This window comes from Microtus ochrogaster, chromosome 8 (genome assembly GCF_000317375.1).
Source record: "Microtus ochrogaster isolate Prairie Vole_2 chromosome 8, MicOch1.0, whole genome shotgun sequence".
Classification (NCBI taxonomy): domain Eukaryota; kingdom Metazoa; phylum Chordata; class Mammalia; order Rodentia; family Cricetidae; genus Microtus; species Microtus ochrogaster.
In genome coordinates this window covers 86404870-86429350 of record NC_022015.1, presented here as the reverse complement: position 1 = coordinate 86429350, position 24481 = coordinate 86404870, and the positions used below count along the sequence as shown (strand labels likewise).

At 47.5% G+C, this 24481-nt stretch overlaps 1 protein-coding gene across 2 annotated transcripts in view; it reads left to right on the top strand.

The window, feature by feature from the left end:
• The window catches only part of Hspa12a (heat shock protein family A (Hsp70) member 12A), a 150278-nt gene that overhangs the window by 3580 nt on the left and 122217 nt on the right, over positions 1–24481 (top strand). Inside the window, exons 1-2 of one of the 2 annotated variants that reach the window (XM_026781715.1) lie at positions 11528–11558; positions 11671–11758. In XM_026781715.1, coding sequence (XP_026637516.1) covers positions 11671–11758 — 88 coding nt within the window. In that variant the 5' untranslated portion in view covers positions 11528–11558. Of the gene's footprint in view, positions 1–11527; positions 11559–11670; positions 11759–24481 lie in introns of those variants that run through there. The other variant, XM_013348166.2, reaches the window with a different exon arrangement.

Sequence of the window (24481 nt, the reverse complement as noted above, 5' to 3'; positions counted from 1 at the left end):
AGAGTGGGCACACACAGGGCAGTGTGCTCCAGAGTGGGCACACACAGGGCAGTGTGGTCTAGAGTGGGCACACACAGGGCAGTGTGGTCTAGAGTGGGCACACACAGGGCACTGTGGTCAAGAGTAGGGTACACACAGCAGTGTGGTCAAGAGTGGGCACACACACAGCAGTGTGGTCTAAAGTGGGCACACACAGGGCAGTGCTGGCACTCGCCTTTAATCTCAGCACTTGGGAGACAGAGGCAGGCAGAACTCTCAGTGTGAGACCAGCCTGGTCTACGGAGTTGCTTCCTGGACAGCCAGGGCTACACAGAGAAACTCAGAAAACAAAACAAAAACAAGAGTAGGACCTGGAGTCACTGCATCGTGTGCACTGTGCTATATGCCTGCTGGCCTAGAGTCTGGGAATCCTAGAGAAAAAGGGGGTGGGGGGTCTGAAGACATAGCTAGAAGATGTCTTCATACCATAACAACCTGAAGGTGGAGATGTTGACAGGAGGGAAATGGGCCAGAGTCTTCTTGAAATAGGTCTGAGTGCTACAGAAGGATTGAGGACACAGGAGGAGGGCAGCAGCTATAAGAGGAAACAGACAAAGTGAGCTTAGAGCAGCAGTCCCAAAGGCAAGAGGAGAGACTTGGTGGTGTGCCAGGTGTGTGTGCCTCTGCACCCATATGCACACAGAGGACAGCCCGTGCACACACAGGATGGCCCGTGCTCACACAGGACAGTCCGTGCACACACAGGATGGTCCGCGCTCACACAGGATGGCCCATGCTCACACAGGATGGCCCGTGCACACACAGGATGGTCCGTGCTCACACAGGACAGTCTGTGCACACCCAGGACAGCCCATGCTCACACAGGACAGCCCATGCACACACAGGATGGCCCGTGCACACACAGGATAGTCCGTGCACACACAGGATGGCCCGTGCTCACACAGGACAGTCAGTGAGCACACAGGACAGCCCGTGCACACACAGGACAGCCCGTGTACACACAGGACAGCCCGTGCACACACAGGACAGTCCGTGCACACACAGGACAGCCCGTGCACACACAGGACAGTCCTTGCACACAGAGGACAGCCCGTGCACACACAGGATGGCCCGTGCACACACAGGATGGCCCGTGCTCACACAGAACAGTCCGTGCATACACGGGATGACCTGTGCACACACAGGACAGCCTGAAAGGATGGTAGTCATGCTGCCCTCAGGCGCTGGTTCACTGGAAGCTTTTCTTTTTATATATTTTTCTTTAAATGAATTACCTTTATGACTGAAATTACAGTATGCTGGAGGGAAGGGTATGCAAGTCAAAGCTTAGAGGCAGGTTGACTACTTGGAAAAGGTTATTAGTGACTTAGTTGCTTCCTTACAGACTCCATCTTCTCTAAAAGAAAACTATGTTGTGTCAAAGAAGCACAGGTAGCCCTCTGTCTACTTCCTCCAGTCAGTCAACAAAGATTTCTTGACTATTTGTCACATGCCAGGTACTCTTCCGGAGCACTGAGGCTCTAATGACATTGCAGCTGCCATCGGTACACTGAAATCAGAGATCGAAAACTCACCTGGAAACCTGTGCACTAGACTCACTAACAGCCTGTCGGTGTGGCCAGGTTCCAGTCAAAAGACTGTTCGTTAATATTCCAATTTTATTTCCCATTGGTAGGCATTTGGGAATATTGGGAGTTTGGCTACAAAGTACACTCAGATGTATGCAAACTGTACTTCAACTTCACATCTCTGTTTTAATACCTTGGTGATTCTTTTCCCGTTTCTGCTGAGACTCAGTGTCTAAGGACTCTTCTACAGCATCAGAGCACAGAAGGAGTTGGTGTGAGGTTAGTCCTAAAAATACCGAGCTGGAGAACCGGAGGTGGGAGAGAAGAGAAGGCACAGAGCAGCAGGAAAGGCTCAGGGATTGTGAGAGTGCCTGGCACAGACAGGGAGAGAAGGTGGGGCTGAGCCGCCCTTTAGAAAGAGACCGTACATACAGCATCCCGTGGATGTCCCCAGGAGCCGCATGGAGAGTGTGAGGTGAGGGCGGTTTTGAAATGAGAGCTTCTACACCAGAATTTTGAGATGTGCATCTCAGTACACAGAGGTCTGGACAGGTAGTGTTTTCTAACCCTTTTGAGTGCGGAGACCCCTTCCCACAGCTTTTCTCTTTTTGGTTTGTCGAGATGGGGTTTGTCTGTGGGGCCCTGGCTGTTTTAGAACTCACTGTGTAGACCAGGCTAGCCTCAAATTCACAGAGCTCTGCCTGGCTCTGCCTCCTGAGTGCTGGGATTAAAGGCATGCACCACCACTGCCCAGTTGTAAACCGCCTTTTAATAATAATAGCAACAACAATGGAGCGCCCGCACCCCACAGGTAACAGTGGCTGTAAACACAGCAGGGCTTGCTTAGCATGTTATTACTCACTTAGATGTTCTGCACGAACAAAAGAGACTGTCTGTACAGCTAAGCCTGTACACTCTTAGGCATGCGCTTGATGTAGGATTAGAACTGGGAGCCCCTTCTTGCATAGAGTTCCTGGGCCTCCTGGAGACCTTGATTGAGAACCAGCGAGGCTGTTTCCCTCCTAGACCCCTCTACTTGGTAGTTGTGATTCAAGAGAAATTATCAGAGATACATCCACCTGTCTCATCGGCTAGTTGGAGACCCTGCATAGAGTAATGGAAACGTTCTTCATTTTACATTTCACAAGGAAATCTCTCACCCATTCGGTCATCTCATAAAGGGATGAGGACGAAGATGAAAGTATGCGTTCATTTTTTTCCTCTATCCTATCTAGCACCTTTATTTAGATTGGAGCCTCTTGCCACGCCTTTAATGTTCAAGAGCGATTGTTTAGATGTTTCTTGGGGGCTGCTATCAAGTGCTTGTTAGTTCTTCTTCCCGCATTTGACATTTGTGTTGAAGTCATTTTCACAGGGAACTAATGAACATGATTGCAGGTGCCTTTAGTCACAGACTCCTAGAGACAGGGTGGATGGAAGGGGAGGAGGAACATTCACCTTCCTCCCTGAGTTGCCAAAGCCGAGAGGTGGGGTTGCCAAGCTAATGGCGATTATAAACACCGAAAATCGAATGCTAAGTAAAGTGGGAATGATTGACTACTAAATAGAAGCTTTTTACATTTTTTTATTTTTATTTACCAAAGCCCCCTGGCAGTAGCCATTATCACTGTAGTAGTAACAACAAAACTGCCAGCAGCAGCTGCCTTTGACTGGGACTTTTCATAGGTCTTAAATATTCCAGACATCAACCCTCTTGAGTTTACAAACCAATGTCACGAGGTGATTGGCCAGAGTGCACACAGCTCCTGCAGATCAGGAGGGAAACCTGAACGCAGGTCTTGACTCCTGTACCCGTTTATTTCCCATCATGCACCATTCCCATTGTTGTAGGTTCTGTTCTCTCTTGCTCACTCTTGCTGGTCTTTGGTACTGGTCCCCCTTCCATAGCACAGCCAGTTGAATGGCTCACACTGAAGTCTTCAGAGACTCAGGGTAGATCATGTGACTCTTGGTGACTAGTTCCTGATGTGACCAGCCCTCGGAGCTGCCTGAGATTCTACTTTCCTAAGCTCCATTAGAATTTAAACACTCCAAAGAGGCGTGTTGGGAAATGCTAATTATGCCTTTGCCCAGGTCCAAATTTAAACGTGCCCCAGGCTCAAATCATACTCGTGCAGAAGTAGTTTTAAAATATTACATTACAGCCGGGGTTAAGACCCACGGCTCTGAATCAGGTAGAAAAGAGAATGACTGTGGATTTTCCTCAAGAACGAAACAGGTACAGTCAAGAAAGTCCAGAAGTGTTGAGTCTTGGGATCGGAACTCATAATTTCAACTCTGTGACCTTGTACACCCACATAACCTCTGAGTCTGTTTCCTCGTTGAATAGTATTTTCTTTTTAAATTTCATAGTATTGCTGTGAGGTTAATAAAAATCCACGCACTATTGTCTTGGGCCTCACAGAAATCGGGGACAGGAAAGCACAGCATTTGCTATGGGTTTTGTGCAGAAATCTAGATTGAGTGGACGGGGAGACCCTTTCCTTTTAAAACAATATTAGTGACCTTTGAAAGTGATTAGTCTCCCGGGAAATCGTCACATTTATCACAACCTTTAGCACTTAGGGAGCAAAGCAGAAGGCTCACACAGAAGCTAAAGTGTGACCGCTCAGAGCTGGTGCCCTGGCAGAGCCCTTTCCGATTCAGCCTTCTGGTCATTCGTCCAAAGGCCTCTGACACCGAGGACCCAGGGATACTACGCTGGAGACGCTACTCTGGCAGTTTAATTTGTATTTTTCAGGAAATAAACATGCAGTTTCCGTACAGCCAGAAGTAAGGCAATTATCGAGTGAGTTCGGAACATAAAGAGAAGAGGGAAAGATCGGACCAAAGAGATGCTCTATATTTTGCGGCCTAAGTACAGTCTAATAAAGCCGAGGAATGCTGAGAAATGCCCTACAGAGCTAGATTTTTCTCATCTGTACTTCCCTTGATGCAAGTAATAAAATAAGGCTTTTATTTGAATGGAGAAAATGTTATCCTGTATGTTTTCCACACGGGGAGCAGCAAAAAAGAAAGAGAAAGGTTCCCAGTCAAGAGGACCTGTCCAGTGGGCGTCTGTTTTCTTGTTTATTGTTTGTCTTTATGCCTGCTGGTGCCTGAGGCAGCCAGGAAGGGGCATCGGGTCCCCTGGAGCTGGAGTTAGAGGTAGTTGTGAGCCACCCAGTGAGAGCACTAGGAACTGAACTGGGGTCTGAGGCCAGAATAGGAAGTGCTTCTAATCACCGAGCTCTCTCCCCACTCCCAAGTGTGTTATCAAGTTGTGGCAAAACCCAAAAAGTACTTTCTCTAACCCTGTCGCAAAGGAGCTGAGGTCTGGATCTCGCTTTCCCGTCTTCCCGGTCCCTGGAGTTGTTCGCCTTATCAGTTTTGTTCTTGCACTTGAGAGAGAGTTAATAAGTTGTTTGACTTTTGTGATTAAACTTAAGAACCTGGCTGAAGGGGATTTCCAGCTTCTCTGAAGTCGGCCTTTAAGCTGCTTAAGAGGGGTAATCTGTTTCTTATTAGCCAAATCAAAAGACTGTCTCTGCTTTTCCACTTTTGATTGCCAGGAGCCTGGCCCGGAGTCCAGTAGTGATGTTAAAGCTTGAGAGACGGAGGACGTCCAGTGTCAGAAGTTTGGGACTTAAGTTTTTGCATTTACAGCTGACTGTGCAGTGGTCCTGGGTTTGCTATCCTTGTCGCTGCTTTATCTTTCTGGCTGGACTTGCCTCCGTATTGTCCTGTTTGATACATGAAAAATTCTACCCTTTTCAGTACTCAAAACAAAATAAAACAGTGGTCACAAATTCAGAGCAGAAATCACTCTTCAAGAACTGTGATCTGAGGAACTGAATTCTAGGACTTTGGGTGAATGTAATCATTTGAGGCAGACTTCTCGGTCATGATCTAATCATGGGTGGGTGATTATGGGAGCACTGTGCACTTTTCAGAGTTGAGGAAATACACTAGATTAAATTTCCGCTCCAAAGTTAACATAATACATCGAATTCCGTGCTAGCAGAGAATGTGGGGCTAACATTGTAGGAGTCGTGATAAGGATCATTCACTCAGAAAAACACAGGGCTTCCATTAGTCCTCCAAGAAGAAACATTCCTTGAGGGTGAAATGTCCCTTCTCAAGGTACACAGCTGAGCACTTGCATCTGCCTCTTTAAATGCGGGGAGAACCTGAGAAGGAGGAACATAAAATGAGCCCCTAGGACAGGGAATTTTTGGGGAAACCCTGTCAGCTAACCTCAGCTCTCTGGTCCTACTATCTCTGCTATTTTGAGAGCACAGTTCCTGTTTGAGGGATCAAGGACCGTGTGTGTATCTGTCTGTGTCTGTGTATGTCTATGCCTGTGTCTGTCTGTCTCTGTGTATGTGTCTGTGTCTCTGTATGTGTGTATGCATATGTGTCTGTGTGTGTGTCTGTCTGTGCCTGTGTATGTCTCTCTATGTGTGCATGCATGTATGTGTGTGAGAGGGAGAGCATGTGAGCGTCTGCTTCTGTGTGGTCACACTGCCCCATGCCACACTTGCTAGGATGTAGCTGACTGTGAGTCTGACCTGAATGCTCCTTGCTTACTCATAAATATTTTCACTTCTTTGTCACTAAGTTGACAAGAACAAGGCGGCTTTTGAGAATGCAAAAAACAAAGAACTAATTTTGGGGGTTAAAAACAAAAGGTTCTAACTATCACTTTTTATTTTAAAGACGTATTTAGAAGTTTTAGGATGTCTGTAATCATTTATTGTTTGTTGAAAATACAGCTATTTTGAATTCACAACTGAGACCTTTTCCAGAAAAAATTATATAGTCAGTAAAATATTCTGTACCTCTCTCTTTCTTCATTTTTTGTTTTTTTTTTTTTTGTATCCCTGACTGTCCTATAACTTTCTCTGTACACCAGGCCAGCCTTGAACTCACAGAGATTCACCTGCCTCTGCCTTCTAAGTGCTGGTATTAAAGGTATGCACCACCACTGGCCAGCTAAAATATTTGTACATTTCTAATAAACCCAAGAGTAGTGGAAATTATTTCCTTGTTGATGGAGATAATTATAAATCTGCAGAAGCAGGGAATTCAACCAAAATGAATAATGTAAAATTAAAACACTGTTAAATTCATCTCCAAATATCTGCTAGATGAAAGCAAAATAACCGTGTGTGTGTGTGTGTGTGTGTGTGTGTGTGCTCTTGTGTACACGTGTGTTTTCATGTTCCCCTTCCCTTATGAATGCTGTCTGGGTTTGACTCAGACTCATTGGGGGTGTCCTGGAACTTTTCACACCCTGGTTGTGCCACACACACGTGACCCTCTGGGTTGGTCTGTCCTTTGTTTGATGTATGATGGACACACCGTACTCTCTAACTGTGGACAAGGATTTTACCCCCGCGCCACCCTGTGTCACCTGTAGCTTGTGGTAGGCATTTGTAAGTCATCCCAGGGATTCAGACGCGCTGGTGTTGATAACCACAAGTGTGTGTCGGTTCCAATCAGATATTTTAAAATAATCTGTAACTCTGGGAGAATATCATTGTTGAGGGAGGCTGCCTGTTCATTACCTGGCCACCCAGATTCCAGAAATAATCACACAGAAACTATATTATTTAAATCATTGCTTGACCCATTAACAGATTCCAGAAATAGTCACACAGAAACTATATTATTTAAATTACTTGAGCTTGACCCATTAGCTCTAGTTTTTTATTGGCTAATGTGTACATTTTAATTTAACCCATCTCTATTAATCTGTGTATTGCCCCATGGCTGTTGCTTACGGGGTAAAGTTCCGGCGTCTGTCTCCATTGGGGGCTCCATGGCTTCTCCCTGACTCCACCTTTTTCCTCCCAGCATTCAGTTTAGTTTTCCCCACCTACCTCTATTCCCTGTGTGGGGGCCCAAGACATTTTCTTTATTAACCAATGGTATTCACAGCATACAGAGGGAAATCCCACATCATATCATTGGAGTAAGGAGGCTGGGATTTGTACCAAACTAAAAAAGAAAAGGACAAAACAGGAAATTTCTGGGGTTAGTCAGGCGTTCTGACTTCCGTTGGAATGACTGAAGTCGGCTCCCATGGCTGCAGTCACATCTGACTTCACCATCCAAACTGTGGTTGAAATGTTCACTGAGCGCTCTCTCTTGCCTTCCACCAAGGCCTTTCTTCCCTTAGCCTGTGATTCTGCACTGGCCTGGGTCCTGTGAAGGCCAAGCAGCATCGCTGTCTGACTGGAAGATGCAGAACCCACATCGCAGCAGGTGCCATACCCATCGGCCTGAGGTTGCCTTTGAATGAGTAGAAGGAATCTGACCGCGTTCTTTAGGTAATTCCTAGTGGCTGAGATACATGTCAGTAACAAATACAAATGTGTGGGTTTAGAAGTAAGTTAAGAGGCTCAGGCTGAGCTGTCTGTGGCTTTCACCACAAGTCTGGGTTTTAACCCTAGGAATAACTACTCAAATTAGCTACAGATGAGCCTGGGCTGTGGTTCTCATCACTGTGTGCTTTTGCCTTATTAGTCGAGCATGTGTGTCAGAACAAGGCGATGTTTTAAAGTGCATTTATTAGCTCTAGGCACATGCCTCACAGCTTCACAAAGTTTGCTGACTGTGAAGTTCGGATGTACTTAGCCAAAGGTTAATTTATACCTCGTGAGTCAGGTCATTTAAAACACACCAGAGAGATCCCCATTGGGAGTAAGCGGTAAAGCAGCTTGGTGTGGACTCTGGGATTCCTGTCAAACCTCAGGCATCTTGTGCAGAGCCAAGAGGACATGGAAGAGATGGCAGCAGGCCTGTGACTCCTGGCAGATTTGACATTTAGTTCCTTTGGCTTGTTTTGTCCTGTATCAGATAGTCCTTTTTATCCCCTTCAACATCACCCCCCCAACACACACACATACACACTCACAGACACACACTCAGATACACACACAGTCACATACACACACACTCACATACACACTCACATACACAGACACACACACTCACATACATACACACCCATACACACACACACACACACACACACACACACACACACACAGCATATACTCTAAAGTTCATACAGAGGACACAGGCTATCTGTTCCCACCCCCTACTCTGCTCCTCCCACCTGGACAGCCAAGCCTCCGGTGTGATCACAGCCAGGAGCCTGCATTCTGTTCCATTCTTTGATTATGGGAATTGGGTTTCCCATAATCAAAGTGTTCGTATGCCCCTGCTCCTGACCTCAAGGGCTAGCCTCACCCTACTTTCCCGTGCAGACCACTGATGGGTAGGCAGAGCTGCAGACTGTATGTCTCTCAGCCATTTCTCAACAGGGTCAGTCTTCTGTGTTTTTGAGATCAGAGTCTTAGAGCCAGACAGGGCTTCTGAGCATATGCATATTTTATCTAGTTCTATATTAATCATCTCATTATATATCTAATTAATTTTACTGACAAACCATGTCCTTCTAGCTGGGCTGGAACTCACTGTGTGAAGCTGGCCTCCAACTCACAGAGATCCATCCTCCTGTCTTTTCCTCTTATGTGCTGGGATTTAAAGTGCACACTGCCACACCCAGCTCTAAAATGCCTTTTAAATATAAATATAAATAAACTTTAAGGTTCCCTCGCCTTCATTTTCCTCCTTGGATAAGTAGATTAGGGGAAATACGTATTCTAATATGTGTGGTATAATATGGTGTAGTGCATACGATTTCCTAATTAATCATCAGTCCTGTGTGTTCTAACAACATGAGATTTTACAATCTGAACCCCCAAATCACACACACGCTGTATTTATATATAGTGAGGGTGTCTGTCTACAGCTGGGGCACCTTTGCGGTTAGTGACTTTTCTCCGGACCCCTTGTGAGTGGTCTTCTCGCTGCTGGTGGCTGGACTCTGTCAGCAAGCCCTCAGGTGTTCTGCCTTTTGAACAGGTACAGTAAAGAGCATGTCTATTGCCTTAGCTGCAAAAGAACAGGCAGTGCTTGGTGGCCAAAGGCGATTCACCTGAAACTTTGTTCCCAGAAGACACATAGCGACCAGCACTTCTAGCCAGTGATCCTGGAAGCCAGTTCTTCCCTTGTTTATCTACAGACTGGACCTTCAACCTGTCAGAGGAAAGGAATGACCACTAACAAGTTTCCTCTTTATTACCCGGGAGGTTCATGCATACGACAGCCTCCCCCCAGGTGACTTACTCCCGCATCCCAGCAAGGCAAAGCTTACTTAGTAAAACTGTTTATGAAAACTCCTCAAGTGTGTGGTCCCCATCCCCACGGTGTGTCACTGCTGCCGCCAAGTGACAAGTCAGAAACATCCTCAAACCCTAACAATCAGGGCTTCCATTCTTCCAGTCCCAAACCAGGGGCCCCCTGCTATCACTCAGAAAGACCCATCCCCTCCCCCAACCCATGATGCACCTGTGGGGTGTCCTTTGGATGCAGGGTTCTAATAAAAGAATATTGTCAATCGTTAAGAAAATAGCTTCTCTGATGACATCTATCTAGTTTTAGGGTTAAGCATGGTCGGGTTTTGTTGCTTAATGTGTTTGGTTAGTCTCTCAGAGTCTTATGCAAAAATCATGGCAGGCCACAGGAGGGAAATTCTCCATCTTAAACCTCATCGGTCACATCTCCAAACTCCAGTAACACAGGAGCACTTGGGGTTACATGCAAAGACCCTTCTCTTCCACCACCTCATTCCTGAACTGGGCTAAGAGCTTTCCAATTGCTGTGACATTTTCAGCCAGGGAAGAGTAGTGCTTGCTACGGTGTACTGTTTTACAGGCAATTGCTTTATATGATCAATGGAGCAATTCCCTTACCAGAAAAGAACCAAAGCGATCAAGTTAAATCATTAAAGAGAGAAAGAGCAAGTCGGGAGAAAAGGGTTCATCTCATTAGCGGGAACCAGAGCTGCAGGCCCTGCGTGCCCTAAGGCCACACAGTGCCACTGGCCCTTTAAGACAATGACTGCGCTCCTTCAGCTGCTGCCCGCCTCCCTTCCCCAGAGCTGTTGACGGGCAGTCCATTGTGGCCACAGTAGGAGGGACCTGCAGAAAATGTGCCAAAACCAGGCAGGGGCTTGAGGCTTTCAATAAGCCCCACAGCTGGAGAGAAGCCACCGTGCTAAACAGCAGGGCTGGGACCAGACATGTGACGGGAAAGGGGTCAAACCCCACACCTCCTGCAGGCTTTCTAGGCTCAGTGTGCTTCAATTGGATGGCATCTTCTAGCTGGTGTTTCTCTATTTGCTTAATATGCAGAGGTATTTAGCTTAAAAGCAGTAAATGCCTGGCGGCTAGGAGGAGGTTCCCCTCTCTCGCTCTCCACTAAATGTTACTAAGAGCAGCCTAAGTAGTTTCTCTCTTTCTGCCTCAAGCTAAGACTGTTTTCTTTTTGCTTCTGTCTCATGACTCAACCCAGGCATTTTTTTTTCTTTGCCACCACACACCTTTTGCTTGACTTGACTCATTAATGCAGAGACAAGCATGACTCTCCTGCCCAGGGTTTGCCTGGCACCCACCCACATCCCTTACGTCTTATGTCCCCCCTACATTTATTGCACATGCATCTACCATGTACCCACAAGTGTTCTGGGGCTTCCTGAAGTCCGGAAGTAGATGAGGTCTGCTGTGTGGGGTCCAGAGGAGGGAGTCCATGACGCCTTTACTGATGGTTTTGTGGGAGCCGTTTTACATCCATGTCCCCTTCTGAGAATAATAAGCAGGGTTGGGGAGGCCGAGAAGGGACCTGGGATGCTCTGGAAAGTCAGGCGTGAGAACCTGGTGTGGTTCCTGGCTCGGGCAGCGCTCACCCATCCACAGCCCCTCATACTCAGAGAACAGCTCCCTGCATTCCCAGTGCTTCCGTTTCCTCCCCTCCCACTTGATACAGAGAGGCATTTTTCTTTCTATCTTACAGATGATAACATCTGAGGCCCAGAACTAAGCACCCAAGGCCAACAACAGAGGGACTGGGTGTCAGGTACCCTGCCCCAGGAGCCAAGCACCTCTGCCATCCCCACCCCGCAAACCGTCAGCCACGAGGAAACAAAGCAGAGTGTTCACAGTGCAACTCTCTTCTTCCCCTCCTGCAGATGGAGAGTGTCGGTGTGTACGGATTCTGTGGGTGCAAAGGAAAAAGCAAAGTGAAGTGCGATTCAAGGCGGGAAATAGCCACAGCAGGTAGGAAACGAACTCTTGTGTAAGTATTGGACCAGGCACACTGGGAACCGGCGCATTTACACGTAGGCACACACGCCAGCAACATCGGCCTCGCAGAAGGCACAGCTGGACCACGGGAAGGGTTTGAAAGAGTGTGAGTGTTTCAGAGGGACTGTGGATGGCATGTGGAGGGGGACCTGGCATCTGCTGGCCCCGTGGGGCTCTCTCTGTCTCCTGGTTCCGAGCCGGTGGCCTGGGAGATCAGCTGCATGCCCTGCCATATGCGGGCAAGACGAGCCGGCCTTTCTGGTGTTCCGAGCTTGTTTATGCTTTAACACGTCTATCTGTCTCCTTAGAGGATGGTCTTCTTACCCCCTCCTTCCTCATGCCTCCCTCCAATTCCGGAGAAAACAAGTGAGCTATTCATGCAAAAGGAGAAGAAAAGGGTGAGCGGGGAGGGGGAGATGCCACCGACAAACTCCACTGAAAGCCACTGGCTGTTCATTTACATTCACACTTTTAAAAATGTTAACTAATGATGTTAAATGGTCCGCCAAAGGTCCGGGCAGGTCAGCTGTGGAAGTGTCATTTCTGCCTAATTAGGGCTCTTGTGGCTGCCCCAGGCCTTCCAGTGGAACTGGTGACAAGCAGGAGCTGACAGCTTCAATTGCTGCCAGTAGGAAGGTTGGGCCGGTCCTGTTTTCCAACTCAGCCAGGTGTTGGCTGAATGGGGGAGGGGGCCTTGCCAGTCTTGTCTTGTGTCAAGGTCAAGAATGGGCTTTGCCAAATCAACCATTTGGATTATCTCTGGGAGGTCCTTAGCCGTCCCTGCCCAGACTTTTCAAGTGGTCCCAGACCCAGATGCTGGGTTTTCTCCCCACCCCCTCCCGAAAACTCAGGGGGAAAAGGATAAGAAGAATTACTTGCTCCGGCCTAGTAAACACCAATGAGAAGAAAACAAAACCAGAGGTTTATTTCAGAAAACTCCACGTGGTCATTCAAGGGTTAAAGACCACCACCAATAGAACTGCTCCAGTTCTATTGAAAAAGATGGGGTGGGAATTCTCCTGGGCTCAGGGTGCTGGATTGTTCCTGCTACACAGTAGGTGTCTGCTCAGTTATTTCTCGGTTTGAGGCACAAAGTTGAGAAGGTTTAGAAGCTGCTAAATTTTTTTTTTCTGCCGGCACTGTTCCCAGCATAATTTCCGAATCTCCCAGTTGCTCCTAAAGTAAACACGAACTTGTAGGTTGATACTATAACCTTGGTTTTTTGTTTTGTTTTGTTTTGCTGTGCTTTCATAGCAAAACAAGCTACGTGTCCTTGGTGCTGGGTACCCCTGACTGCAGGCGCCCACAGAGATGATCCCGCAGCAGAGGCAGGGCGCCTGGGTCCTGCCTCTGAGTCTGCGCTGTCCTCCCTGGCAGGGTGTGAATTAAACACAGAAACACGTGAGAATGCATGAACACACGTGCACAAACAGCGCATTATTGGGTCTGTGGCGTGAAGGTAGGGTAAGACACGGGCACTTGGGAACTGTGCCATGTTATGGGGGAAACTGATCTGGAAAAATCAATGCTTGATGAAAACCCAAGACGAAATTCAAAGGTCTGAAGAGGTAAGGAGTGTCTGAGGGGTGGTGTCTGCAACTCTAGGGCTTCGGCTTCTATTGCTTGCCCTCCCCTTCCTAGCTGTGACTTCTGTTTTCTCTCATTCTGAATAGTGAGAATTGAGGCCTGAAAAGTAGACTATCTATGCTGATGTGTTTTTGTCAGAGGAGGCTTACAAAGGCTAAACAGGGTGGCACTCAGAAGCTCATCTGGGCCAACACTCAGCATGAAGGACCGGGTGCTCAATACCAGCGACAGAACTCTCTCCCTGCCTCCCCAAGTCCTCATGACGGGAGATTATGTGTCCTTCTGTGGCAACCAGCTGTTTTCTCTAGTCAGTGAACCTGTTAAGTGGAGACAGAGACTGGATACTCTCTGAGCCATGCCTCTTTGGAGCCTGGCACAGAAGGTACTCAGGGCACACGAGTAAAGAGAACCAAGAGGAAGGCTGCGCTCAGGAATGAAGTATGAAGAAACTGTCCTGGATTTATTCCAGCAGCTACTTTGTCTGCCCTCCAGCACTAACTGTGGGTCTTGTCTTAGGCTGGTTCCTCCTCACCCCCATCGTGCCACGGTGAATCGCTTTCTCCTCCTCCTAGGTGACCTTTTGTGCCTTTCCAGTTCCTGGGGCTGTTGTTATCTCCTGCTTTCTGCTCAGGATATGTGGCATCAGCTCCTGAGAACAGTTCTAAGCCCCTTCTGGGCTCTACCTTCCACACCCACCTCCCTTTCAGAGAGTCTTGACCCTCGAAGCTGCCATTGCAGTAGCCTCTTCCGAGAGCAAGCCATTGCTGTGTGAATCTTGTAAGTGCAGAGTCTCCTTGTGGTTAGGAGGATAGGTGTTTGAAATCATTGGGGAGGGATTAGTGATAAAGAAAACCTAAGTCAGATTAGTTGATTAGTTACAGAGATAAAACAAACAAGACACCTTTGATTGCAGAACAAGAATCATGTGATGGCAACAGTGGGATTCTGGTCACCACAACAGTGACCCTGGAAAGGGAAAGTCGAGTTTGGTTAATTTTGCTTGAACTCTCTGAAAGGCAGCTCTGATGGTTGGTATTATGTTGTTGAGCTCTTGAGAGTCTTCTCCAGATCCGACCCTAGTTCTTCTTTGGCCTAGAACCATTACTCTGGGTATGTGGTTCTCTGTACCTGATGGGATATTTCACCCCCACCCCACCCCCGGGCCTTTGAACAAACTGGTTCTCGGCTGGACCACTTGCCCTTCCTCTCCTTGGTCTTCTCACAGGCGCCTGTTCCTAGAAAGATTCAGCTCCACACAGCATCCACAGAGCTCCCGCAGGGCCCCTCAAGCTAGACAGGCCTCTCCATCTTTTGTGCCCACTCCAATTTCATGTCCTTGTCAAAAATGATCATTAATAATGATACACGGGAATGAGAACTCACTTTACTGAGTGCCTTCAGGGGTGTGTCATGGCAGCTTGGCACCCCAAGAAGAAGGTACTGTTGTAGATATCCAACTTAATAACAAGGACTCCTCAGCTCAAGATGCATGCTGGGTATCACATGGTTTCCAAGTAGTGACGTTGAGACCTGAGCCCATCTAGCAGGAGTCAAGGCCACCTCCTCTTGTAAATAGCCTCCATGCTGATTGACAGGGGCATTTGAGTTTTCAGTTTGTGTCCTCTCTGAATGGTGAGTTCCTCTGAACTGGTGACACTCATTTAACCATGTGTTCTTGTGCCGAACCAAGGACCGAAATACAGCAAAGACTCTTACTGTTGGTTGACTTTAATAAAGCTGAATTATGCTAAGTGTTTATGCATATGCATGTGTATATTCTTTCTTCTTGCCTGCTTGTGTTTATGCCTGTGTTTAATATATGTATGCATACACTTACATGCATATTTCATATACATGCACACATTCATGTTACATATGCTAACATGTACACATACATGCATATGTATGTCAACATGCCATGCACCTCTAGCTGTAGAGTCTGGAGTGGGAGAGGGGACCCATTGCAGTCTGGAAGCATATGAAAATGGTATGTGGTCTCATTGACTTTGAATTCTGCATCCAGCTCGCTGCCCTGAGGAATGAATGGTACCTCCTGCATCTTGGTCCGTGTGTTCTTTGAGACATGCCTACAAACTCTCCCTTGTCTGCCCAGGTGATCTTGCCATGTTTTGATGAGAAGGCCCACTAGAGGGGGGACAGCTCAGGGAGCATGCCACTTCCCACTTTCCCCTCTATGTCATCTGAGGTGGAGAGAAGACAAACCCAACTGTTCCAGCATTTTCCATCCTTGTTTGAGTCCCTGAACTGTTTTTGTTTTGTTTTGGTTTTTTACCTTTTTTAAAAAATTTATTTATTAGTTATTTATTAAAGATTTCTTCCTCCTCCCCGCCACTGCCTCCCATTTCCCTCTCCCTCCCCCTGTTAAGTCCCCCTCCCTCATCAGCCCAAAGAGCAATCAGGGTTCCCTGCCCTGTGGGAAGTCCAAGAACCACCCACCCCATCCAGGTCTACGGACACTCTGAACATAGCGGACAATGAGGACTACTGAGAACTCAAGAACAATGGCACTGGGTTTTGATCCTACTGCACATACTGGCTTTGTGGGAGCCTAGGCAGTTTGGATGCTCACCTGAACTGTTTGTTAACGGTGAGCCAAGTCGTACCCTTCAGTGGGAGGCAGCTGCCAATGTGAGTCCCCTGGGAATTGAAGGAGTCAACTGAAGGACCACCCAGGTCAGATTTGACCATGGGCATGTCCGTTAGGGGTTATCTTGATTGTTCCCTGATGATAGGACTGCTCATGGCACTGTGGGTGGCACCATCCCCTGGGCAGTCAGTCCTGGGCTACCTTAGAAAGCTTATCATGTGTAAATTTGGTGGAGTCAGCAAGCAATGTTCCTCCATGGTTTGGGCTTCGAGTGCCTGCTTGGGTTTCTGCCCTGAATCTTCTCAGTGATGGACTGTGATTGATAAGAGGTACTAAGAAATAACATAAGAAGAAACAAACCATTTCTTTCCCCAGGTTCCTTTTGATCAGAGTGTTTTGTCACAGCAGAAAAGATCAAAACAGTGGTGCAGTATGGGAAGGGCCAGGCTGATGACGACCCAGGGCAAAGGACCACCTTAGCCCAAACCAACGCTTCGCTGGCGTCTAAGACAGCAGTGGACTGGGAGAGTTGGTGAGGGCTGGGTGACAGCCAGTTTGATGGCAACAGACCCTTCTATTTCTGTTTGATGGTCTCTTGCCTCCTGATACCTCTGGTGTAGGGACCACTCTTGTGGTCATCCACCCACAATGCCTCACTACCCACCATGCTGTGCTGTGCCACGTCCAACTTGCTGCCCCTCCTGTGCGTCTCTCTGACAGACAGAACTCCAGCAGGGTGCGGAGGTCTGATGAAAACATAAAAACACACTGGTCCCCCACCCCCACCCCCGCCTATTGTCATTAGAGCTGAGTTAACTGTGCTTCCATTACAATGGTATATCTTTCTGTGATGTTTTGTATTTGGGTTTGTAAATACTTGCAAATATTTAGCATTCTTTCACAGAAATCAGAATTCTTACTTATATATAAAAATTTCTTTTCGAAGTATTTTTTCTTAACGTCCTTGCTGCAGGAATAGCTTGGATGTGTAACTGTCATACAAGGCTCTTCATGCGATTTAGTATTGTGCTGTTTCCAATGTGAACTTCTCCTCGACCCCCAAACACAGTTTTTGAACTCGGGGCCTTGTGCATGCTGGGGCAATCATTCTGCCACTGAGCTGATCTCAGTCTTCGTCCCATGGAATTCTTAATGTCTTGCATGCAAAGCCCCGCACTTTCATTGTGTACTGGCGTCCTCATGCCTCTTGGATTTCAATTCAGTCCATGGAAACTTTAACATGAATACATCTGTCTCAGCCAACCCATGCAGCACAAGGTACTGGGCGCTCCTTGTGCAAGGAGTCCGGGGCCAGTGAAATGGTTCAGAGAGTGAAAAGTATTTGCCATCAAGCCCAATAGGGACCTATGTGGCTTCTCCTGTCAGTCCTGGAAGATGCTGAGATACTTGGAAGTAAGTTGAATTCTTCAAGGATCTGTTTGGTTGAGGGACTAAGTAATCTCTCTGACAAAAATCCTGAAGTGGTTCAGAGAGAGAGATAACCTTGAGGGCAGTTGGCCCTTTGAATCCTCTGATTCCACCTTCGTGGATTTAACCAAGTAGGTGTGGAAAATAAATGCATGTATACCTGACATGTACAGACTGACTATTCTTGTCATTGTCCCTAAACACAGCAGTGTGGGAGCCATCCCAGTACATCAGTGTTGTGTTCGATCCTATACATTATCTAGAGGTAACTTGAGATATTCAAATTGGTGGGTTCTATTCAAGGACTATTCCATCTTATATCAGGGACTTGAACATCTGTACTGTTGGTACCTGTGGGGTTCCTGGAACAAATTGCCCCTAGATACTGAGAGAGATCTGCTCTCTTTTGCCTAAAAGTCAGTGGGACCCAAGTGTTGTAGTAAGAGCAGTGGGCTGCTTCCCGCCACCCGGCTAGCTTTATCCGAAATAATTACATGGAAACTGTATTCTTTTAAACACTGCCTGGCCCATTAGTTTCAGCCTCTTAACCCATTTCTAATAATCTATGTAGCACCACAAGGTGCACTTACCAGGAAAGATTCAGCATGTCTGACCTGGTGGCTGGCTGCATAGCGTCTGCCCGGGAGAGAGCTGCATGGCGTCTCTGAGCTCACTTCCTCTTCCTCCCAGCATTCTGTTCTGTTTACTCCTCCCACCTATGTTTTAACCTATCAGGGCCAAGCAGTTTCTTTATTGCTTAACCAATGAAATCAACAGATTGATATATGACACTCCCACATCACCCAAGTGCACAGTCCACAAAAGACATGCTTCTTCTCCCCACCTGGCAACAGCAGTGGCGAATCCAGCATTGGCAGTGTCAGCGACCTTTGCATGGTGGCTATGATACGGGCACTCACAGCACCTGTGCCACAGAAGAGGTAGCTCTGTCACCTTCAGACTGGACTCAGTGGCAGAGCAGTAGCATCAGGTGTGTGAGAGTAGCGTGGTCTCTGCCAGCAGTAGGAGACCATGGATGTAAGGTGTGACGGAAAAAGAGGCTTTAGGCTTCTCCTTGAGGAAGATGTTGCCAACGACTGTGAGAAGTAGGAGCCAGTGTTAGTGACCCGTGAAGATCGGATGACAAATCCAGAGTGTTTCTAAGACACCAGCCATCCAGCTGGCTGGCAGACATGTCGTGACTTAGCTTTCCCTAGGGTGGGCATCTGAGCTCAGTCTCATTCAGTGCAGTATTCTGCAGTCTGTGGGAGCCCCACCAGGTTCTGGAGTCAGGTGGCTGGAACTGAAGCCTGGTTCTGCCATCACTACTTTCTGACCTAAGGATGTTACTTGGTTTCCTCAACCCCCAGTACCCATCTCTGTCCTGAGAAAAATCTACCTCATTGGGTTTTAGGCGACTCAGATGCCTGTAAGGTATTTGGCATACACTGGAACAAGTTATGCATCTAGTTAACGTGAGTTATCATCAGAGAGTTACATAATCTCCAACTAATTAAAGCATTGTTTGCATGTGATATGAAGCCCAGAAGGCAACACCATGTTAGCTATGTTATCATTTGGTAGCAAGATTACAGGTGATTTGATCAGATTGCACCCCTACATGTATCCTTATTAATAAAAGATGTAAGCTTTTAAAGAAGAGAAGCAATCCCATCTGACCATCGCTGGCGCTTCACGCAGCTTTGTGGGCGACCCTTGGGTTCTGTTTCTTGACCATTTATAGAACAGAAAAGAATAACTGTGCCCAGGACGGCCCATTTGTGACACCTGCAGAAGACTCTTCCGTGGACTGTCAGCTTGAAGTTTTTATGTGTTACATTTGCCAAACATATACTAAGCACCTTCTGTAGGGCAGACATGACAGTCCTGAGGAGACACAAGTCACTGGGTTTTTTAGGTTGAGCCGAGGTCCGCAGACCATCATCTGATACTTTGAAATGGTCACTGCAGGTGTCAGGAGTATCTTGAACACTGTGTTGCGCTGAGTGCTTAGCACACTCAGGTACCTTGTTCTTGTTCTGTATTATCTCTGAAACCTCTCTCTCTCTCTCTCTCTCTCTCTCTCTCTCTCACACACACACACACACACACACACACACGCATGTGCGCATGTGCACACTTGGGTGTCATGTATCTCTGACTGGACTGGAACTAGATATATAAACCAGACAGTCCTTGAATTCATAGAGAGCTGCTTGGAATAAAAATACCACTACACTCAACTAAGAAACAAACACAAAATCAAAAAACAAAACAAAACAAAAAAAAACCTCTTAAAGCATAAGTGTTCAAGCCTTGGGCTTCCCTAGGCCACACATTAAAAGCAGGGATGCCCAATCCATGGTCATTGGTTGCCGAATCACACATAGGTGTATTTTGCATGTATTGCAGCACGACACCATCTACAGAGTTTCATATCTAAGCACCACACAATCAGTCTACCAAAATCCTTGCAAAAACTGTCCCTCCACATTCCGAGTAAGCTTGCATTAGGCCTCATTTGTAGCTGTCCTTGGAGACACGCGACTCTAGGGCTCCTGTGTTGGGCAGCTCTGCAAACTCCAAAGAGCGGGGAAAGAAGCCATAGCCACTGGCAATGAAAATCCGAGTACTGGATCCCTAGTGGGGAAATGGCTGATGGGGTTTCTCCATTGGTTCATTGAAAAGAAAATTAAGGAGAAGCAACTCTGCTTTGGTAAAAAGAAAGGAGACTGCCTGTGGCGTGGCGTCTAGGGTCAATAATCCGGATTGTATGAGCAAACATCAGTACGTGTGGAGAAAGAAAAGACAGCATGGCAGACTGCAACTCTGCTTTAGTTATGTAACTGGATGGCTTCAGCCTTGCTGACCAGTTTGTAAACTGTTTTAGCACAGCTTGGGGACTGGTTCCCCCATCAGAGAAAACAGGATCCATGCCAACGTAGCATCAAGTAGGTGTGTACTTTGGAATGCCCCCCCCCCCCAGCATACACACATAACGTGCCAAGCAGCCAGCAGAGTACAGTTGAAAGGAGAATTTGTAACTGGCAGCTTAGGTGGGAGTAGGAGAGTAGGGAGGCTCGATCCACCGCACTCTCTTGGACAATCCACATAGCTTGCTAAAAAAGGCACCAATCACCCGGTTCTCTCCCACAATTCTATGTATTTATTCTTGTATATTTGAGTCATGGCAGAGGAAATCTACTAAACCAGACTAGGTTTACCTTATTCTAAGTTGGCATAGCTGATGCTGAGTGACTGAAAAGAAACGATGCTAATCAAAAGCTCATCGGGCAGGCGTGGTGCCACATGAGTGTAATCGCAGTACTCAAAAGGCTGGAGCAAGAGGGTGGAAATACTGAGGCCAGCCTGGGTTACACACCGAACTGCATCGTGAGACTCTATTGTAAATGGAGTTTTCCTGTCCTGACCATCTGCTCCCAAATTACCAGCAGCTGCTTCCCAAACAGTTGACTCAGAGACTTAATATAAATTGCAGATGCCCGACCAATAGCTCAGGCTTGTTACTCACTACCTGACCCATTTCTATTAATCCATGCACTGCCCCGAGGCTCGTGGCTTTTACTTCTATCTCATTTTGCATGTGTATGGCTCGTTCTATGGCTGGCTGGTGACTTTTCTGACTCTGCCCTTCCTCATCCCGTCATTCTCAGCTTGGCTTTTCCTGGCTAACTTCATCCTGCTCAGCTGCTGTCCAGTCGGCTTGTTTATTAAACCAACCACAGTGACATATTCACACAGTGTTCAGAAGGATTATTCCACAGCACTCTTTCTCAAACAGATATAACCACCCGACCCAAAACCACAGCATCCTGAGTATGGGTAAACTTACAGTCGTGGCCTTAGATTCATCTGCTAACTACAGGAGCAGAAGAGACAATCGGTGGATGAGAATTCTTGCTGTGCAAAGAAGAGGATTTGAGTTTAGGCCCCTAGGACCTGGGGCAGGGAGCGGGCGGGGGGGGGGGGGCAGGAAACAGGCATGACTATGTGCACCTCTTATACCAGTGATGTTGGGGATTGCTGGGGCTTGTTGGCTGCCATCCTAACCTGGTGAAAATTACCTATTTCAAGGTAATAAGGTGGAGAATGACAGATGACAACACTTGATGTCTTCTAGTACTTGTGTACTTACACCTGCACAAACATGTATATAAACTACACACACACTCACACATGTGCATGCATGTGCCTACAAACTGACTGTATAAATCTGCTACATAGCTACAGAATGAGGGGCATATGCAAAGGGGCTTCTAAGGTTTGTCCGAGTTTACTGAAAAGGTAGGACAAAGCGTTGTGAGTTTTCCCCCATATGATGGGTTTTTAGGAATCATGTCTTGGCTCTCATTACATGGTTCTTACTTCCCTCCCTTCAAGTCTATTCTCCATAACAAATTTCTACTCAGTCACCTTCTCAGCGGAGGAGACGGGAGTTACTGGATTTTAACAAGAAGGTGCTGGTAAAAGACGCAAACCAGTTTTGTGGTGGTCCTCAGTATGTCCTCATGCAGCAGTGTCTGAGAAGGTCCCAGCAATGTCATTCCCCCTTTGGCACTAAGCTGCCTGCTCTGACTCTTCACTAGGACACAGCTAGGTCCTAGGTCCTGGTGTGCATTGGAGATGTGGCCGGCAGAGAGACTCCAGTTCATTTGCTGGGGTTTACTGCAGAGTTAAGTGGAAAACACTGCCGTGGTTTTTAGCTGGGATGAAAGCATGTGCTTTTGCCTCGGTTGTTTCATGACATAAAGGAAAAGGTGAGGGGTCAGCAGTAGGTCCCTGGAAAGATTCTCCTTCTGTTTTTCAGAACTTACGGCAATTCAGATCTTTTCATAGGTCCCCGTATATCTTCCAGTCTTTTCTGGCTTTCTGCATGTTCTTTTCCCTCTGTGCGATATTTTCTACGGACATGTTCTCACATCTACCGATCCTCTCTTCTGCTGTGTCTGACCTGCACTGAAACTCTCTTTGGGTGGCTTTGTTTTACTTAACAGTGTTTTCAATCCTGGGCACCAAGGCCTTTACTCAAAACCCAACCCACTGTGCCTCCTCTCATTCCCAAGCCAGCACCTGTCATCCTGTGACCCACCACCTGCTCCAGGAAGCTCTTCCCCACCATCCCATCAGGGTCTCTTTCCCAGTTCCTCTCCATCTTGTCCCCATGTTTCTTTCCTTGGTGTCACGAATACCATCCTGTCATCATTGTCTTTGTGCCCTCGCTTGTTGAAAGTGAACCCACGAGGACAAGCCCACTATCCTACTTGTCTTTTCGTTTTATTTTGTTTAATTCCCACCACACCGTCACAGTCTTGCTGAGTGCCTACATGAGTGACCTTGACCTCATGACCACGGTCTCCAATTTCTAGTCTGTTAAGTGGAGAAGAGGCACACGTAGCAGAGCTTTGGTCACTGTGAGGACACCCAAGCTTGGCTGAATGGGCATCAGGGTCACCGAGAAGACTTGCCTGTCTAGACCGGTGACCCCACTACAAAGTTTCTGCCAGTTTTCTGGAGAGAGGCAGACAGTTTGTATTTCTAACGTGTTTCTGGGCCATTTTGCTGCTTCTGTCCTGGGGGCCTTCTTTGAGAACCATTGGAGAAGACCATCGACACAGGTTTGGGGTCCAGACCCAAGGGAGACCAGAAGAAACACCTGTCCTGTCAGACGGTGGGGTGGGGGTGGGGTGTGCACATTAGTTGAGAGCAGCCCTGAGTGGGCTTCTTCACCTTTCCCTTGGCAGGCCTCAGCTCGTCCCCATGTCCGTGCTCCACACAGCCTTCCACAAACCGGGATGTCTTCTTTCCTGTCTCTTCCCACTACCAACCTTTTGCACTTAGGCTTTAAGAGTGAAGCCATGTAAGCTGGACATGGCTGCCTGAGCCTCTCTCTGCAGTTTCCGTCTGTCCATTGCTTTTCTGATTCTGTTGAACCCAAGAGGGAGCAGCTCTCTAGCGATGGCCTTCTTTTAGGGGTGAAGCTTCTTCAGAGCGGATGCGGTAGCAGGGCCAGGCCTGCTGAGGCGCCAGAGAGCAAACACCAGTCAACCATGGTGAACCATCTGCCCCCTAGAATCCCAGGTGACTTCCTGCTTGCTGCCTTAGTTACTCTTCTATTGTGAGGAGACACCATGACCAATACAACTTATAAAATGAAACATTTAACTGGGCACTTGCTCACAGTGTCAGAGGGGTAGTCTGTGATCGTCCTGGGAGGGAGCGTGGAGGCAGGCCTGAAAGCATGGTGCTGGAAAAGTACCCGAGAGCTCACATCTGTTCTGCAAATCACAAGCAGAGAGAGAAACATTGGGCCTGTCTGGGCTTCTGAAACCTCAAAGCCCATCCCCAGTGTCACTCCTTGAACAAGGCCACACCTTCTAATCCTTCCCAAACAGTTCCACAGAGGACCAAACATTCAGGCATACGAGCCCATGGGAGGTGTCTTCATAGTCAGCAGCGGCCATGCTAACGTCCATCTGACGTTTCTTCTGTACCAGGTGATGGACTGCTCTTTTCACTGGACTCCATTCAATCATCTTAGTCTCAAAAGGCTGTTTTCAGAAGTGGTCAAACTCAGGCTAGGAAAAACAAGACCTGGTGTTGGGTCCGAGCGTGTCTGACTCCAGAGCTAAAGTGTGCATGCTGGGGTGTTATGATGAGAACAATTGCAGTGGCTGTCTGTGCCAGTACCCCCTCCAGTAACAGCCTGGTCAGCACGTGTGGACGAAGTGTCCATTGGGTTTTAAGTTCAGCCTCATAAGATGCAGCTTGGTGAATTCTGTCATCTGGCTTTCCAGAGGGCTGCGCTGTCAGATCCAGACTCAGTTAGGAGGAATGTCATGGTTAGGGTTAGGGATAAGTGGGAAGTAGAGCCCTGGAACCCAGAAGTCCAGAGATCTGCCATACTTTTGCTTAAAGCTGTATCTAGGAAAGAGCCGGGAACAGAAGTTAAAGGATACACTGTGATCTGAGATCCCTCCAAACTTGCAGCAAAACATTCTAGAAAGACAGGTCACCTCTGGGATCCTTACTTCAATACCTGGCCCTGTGGTGGC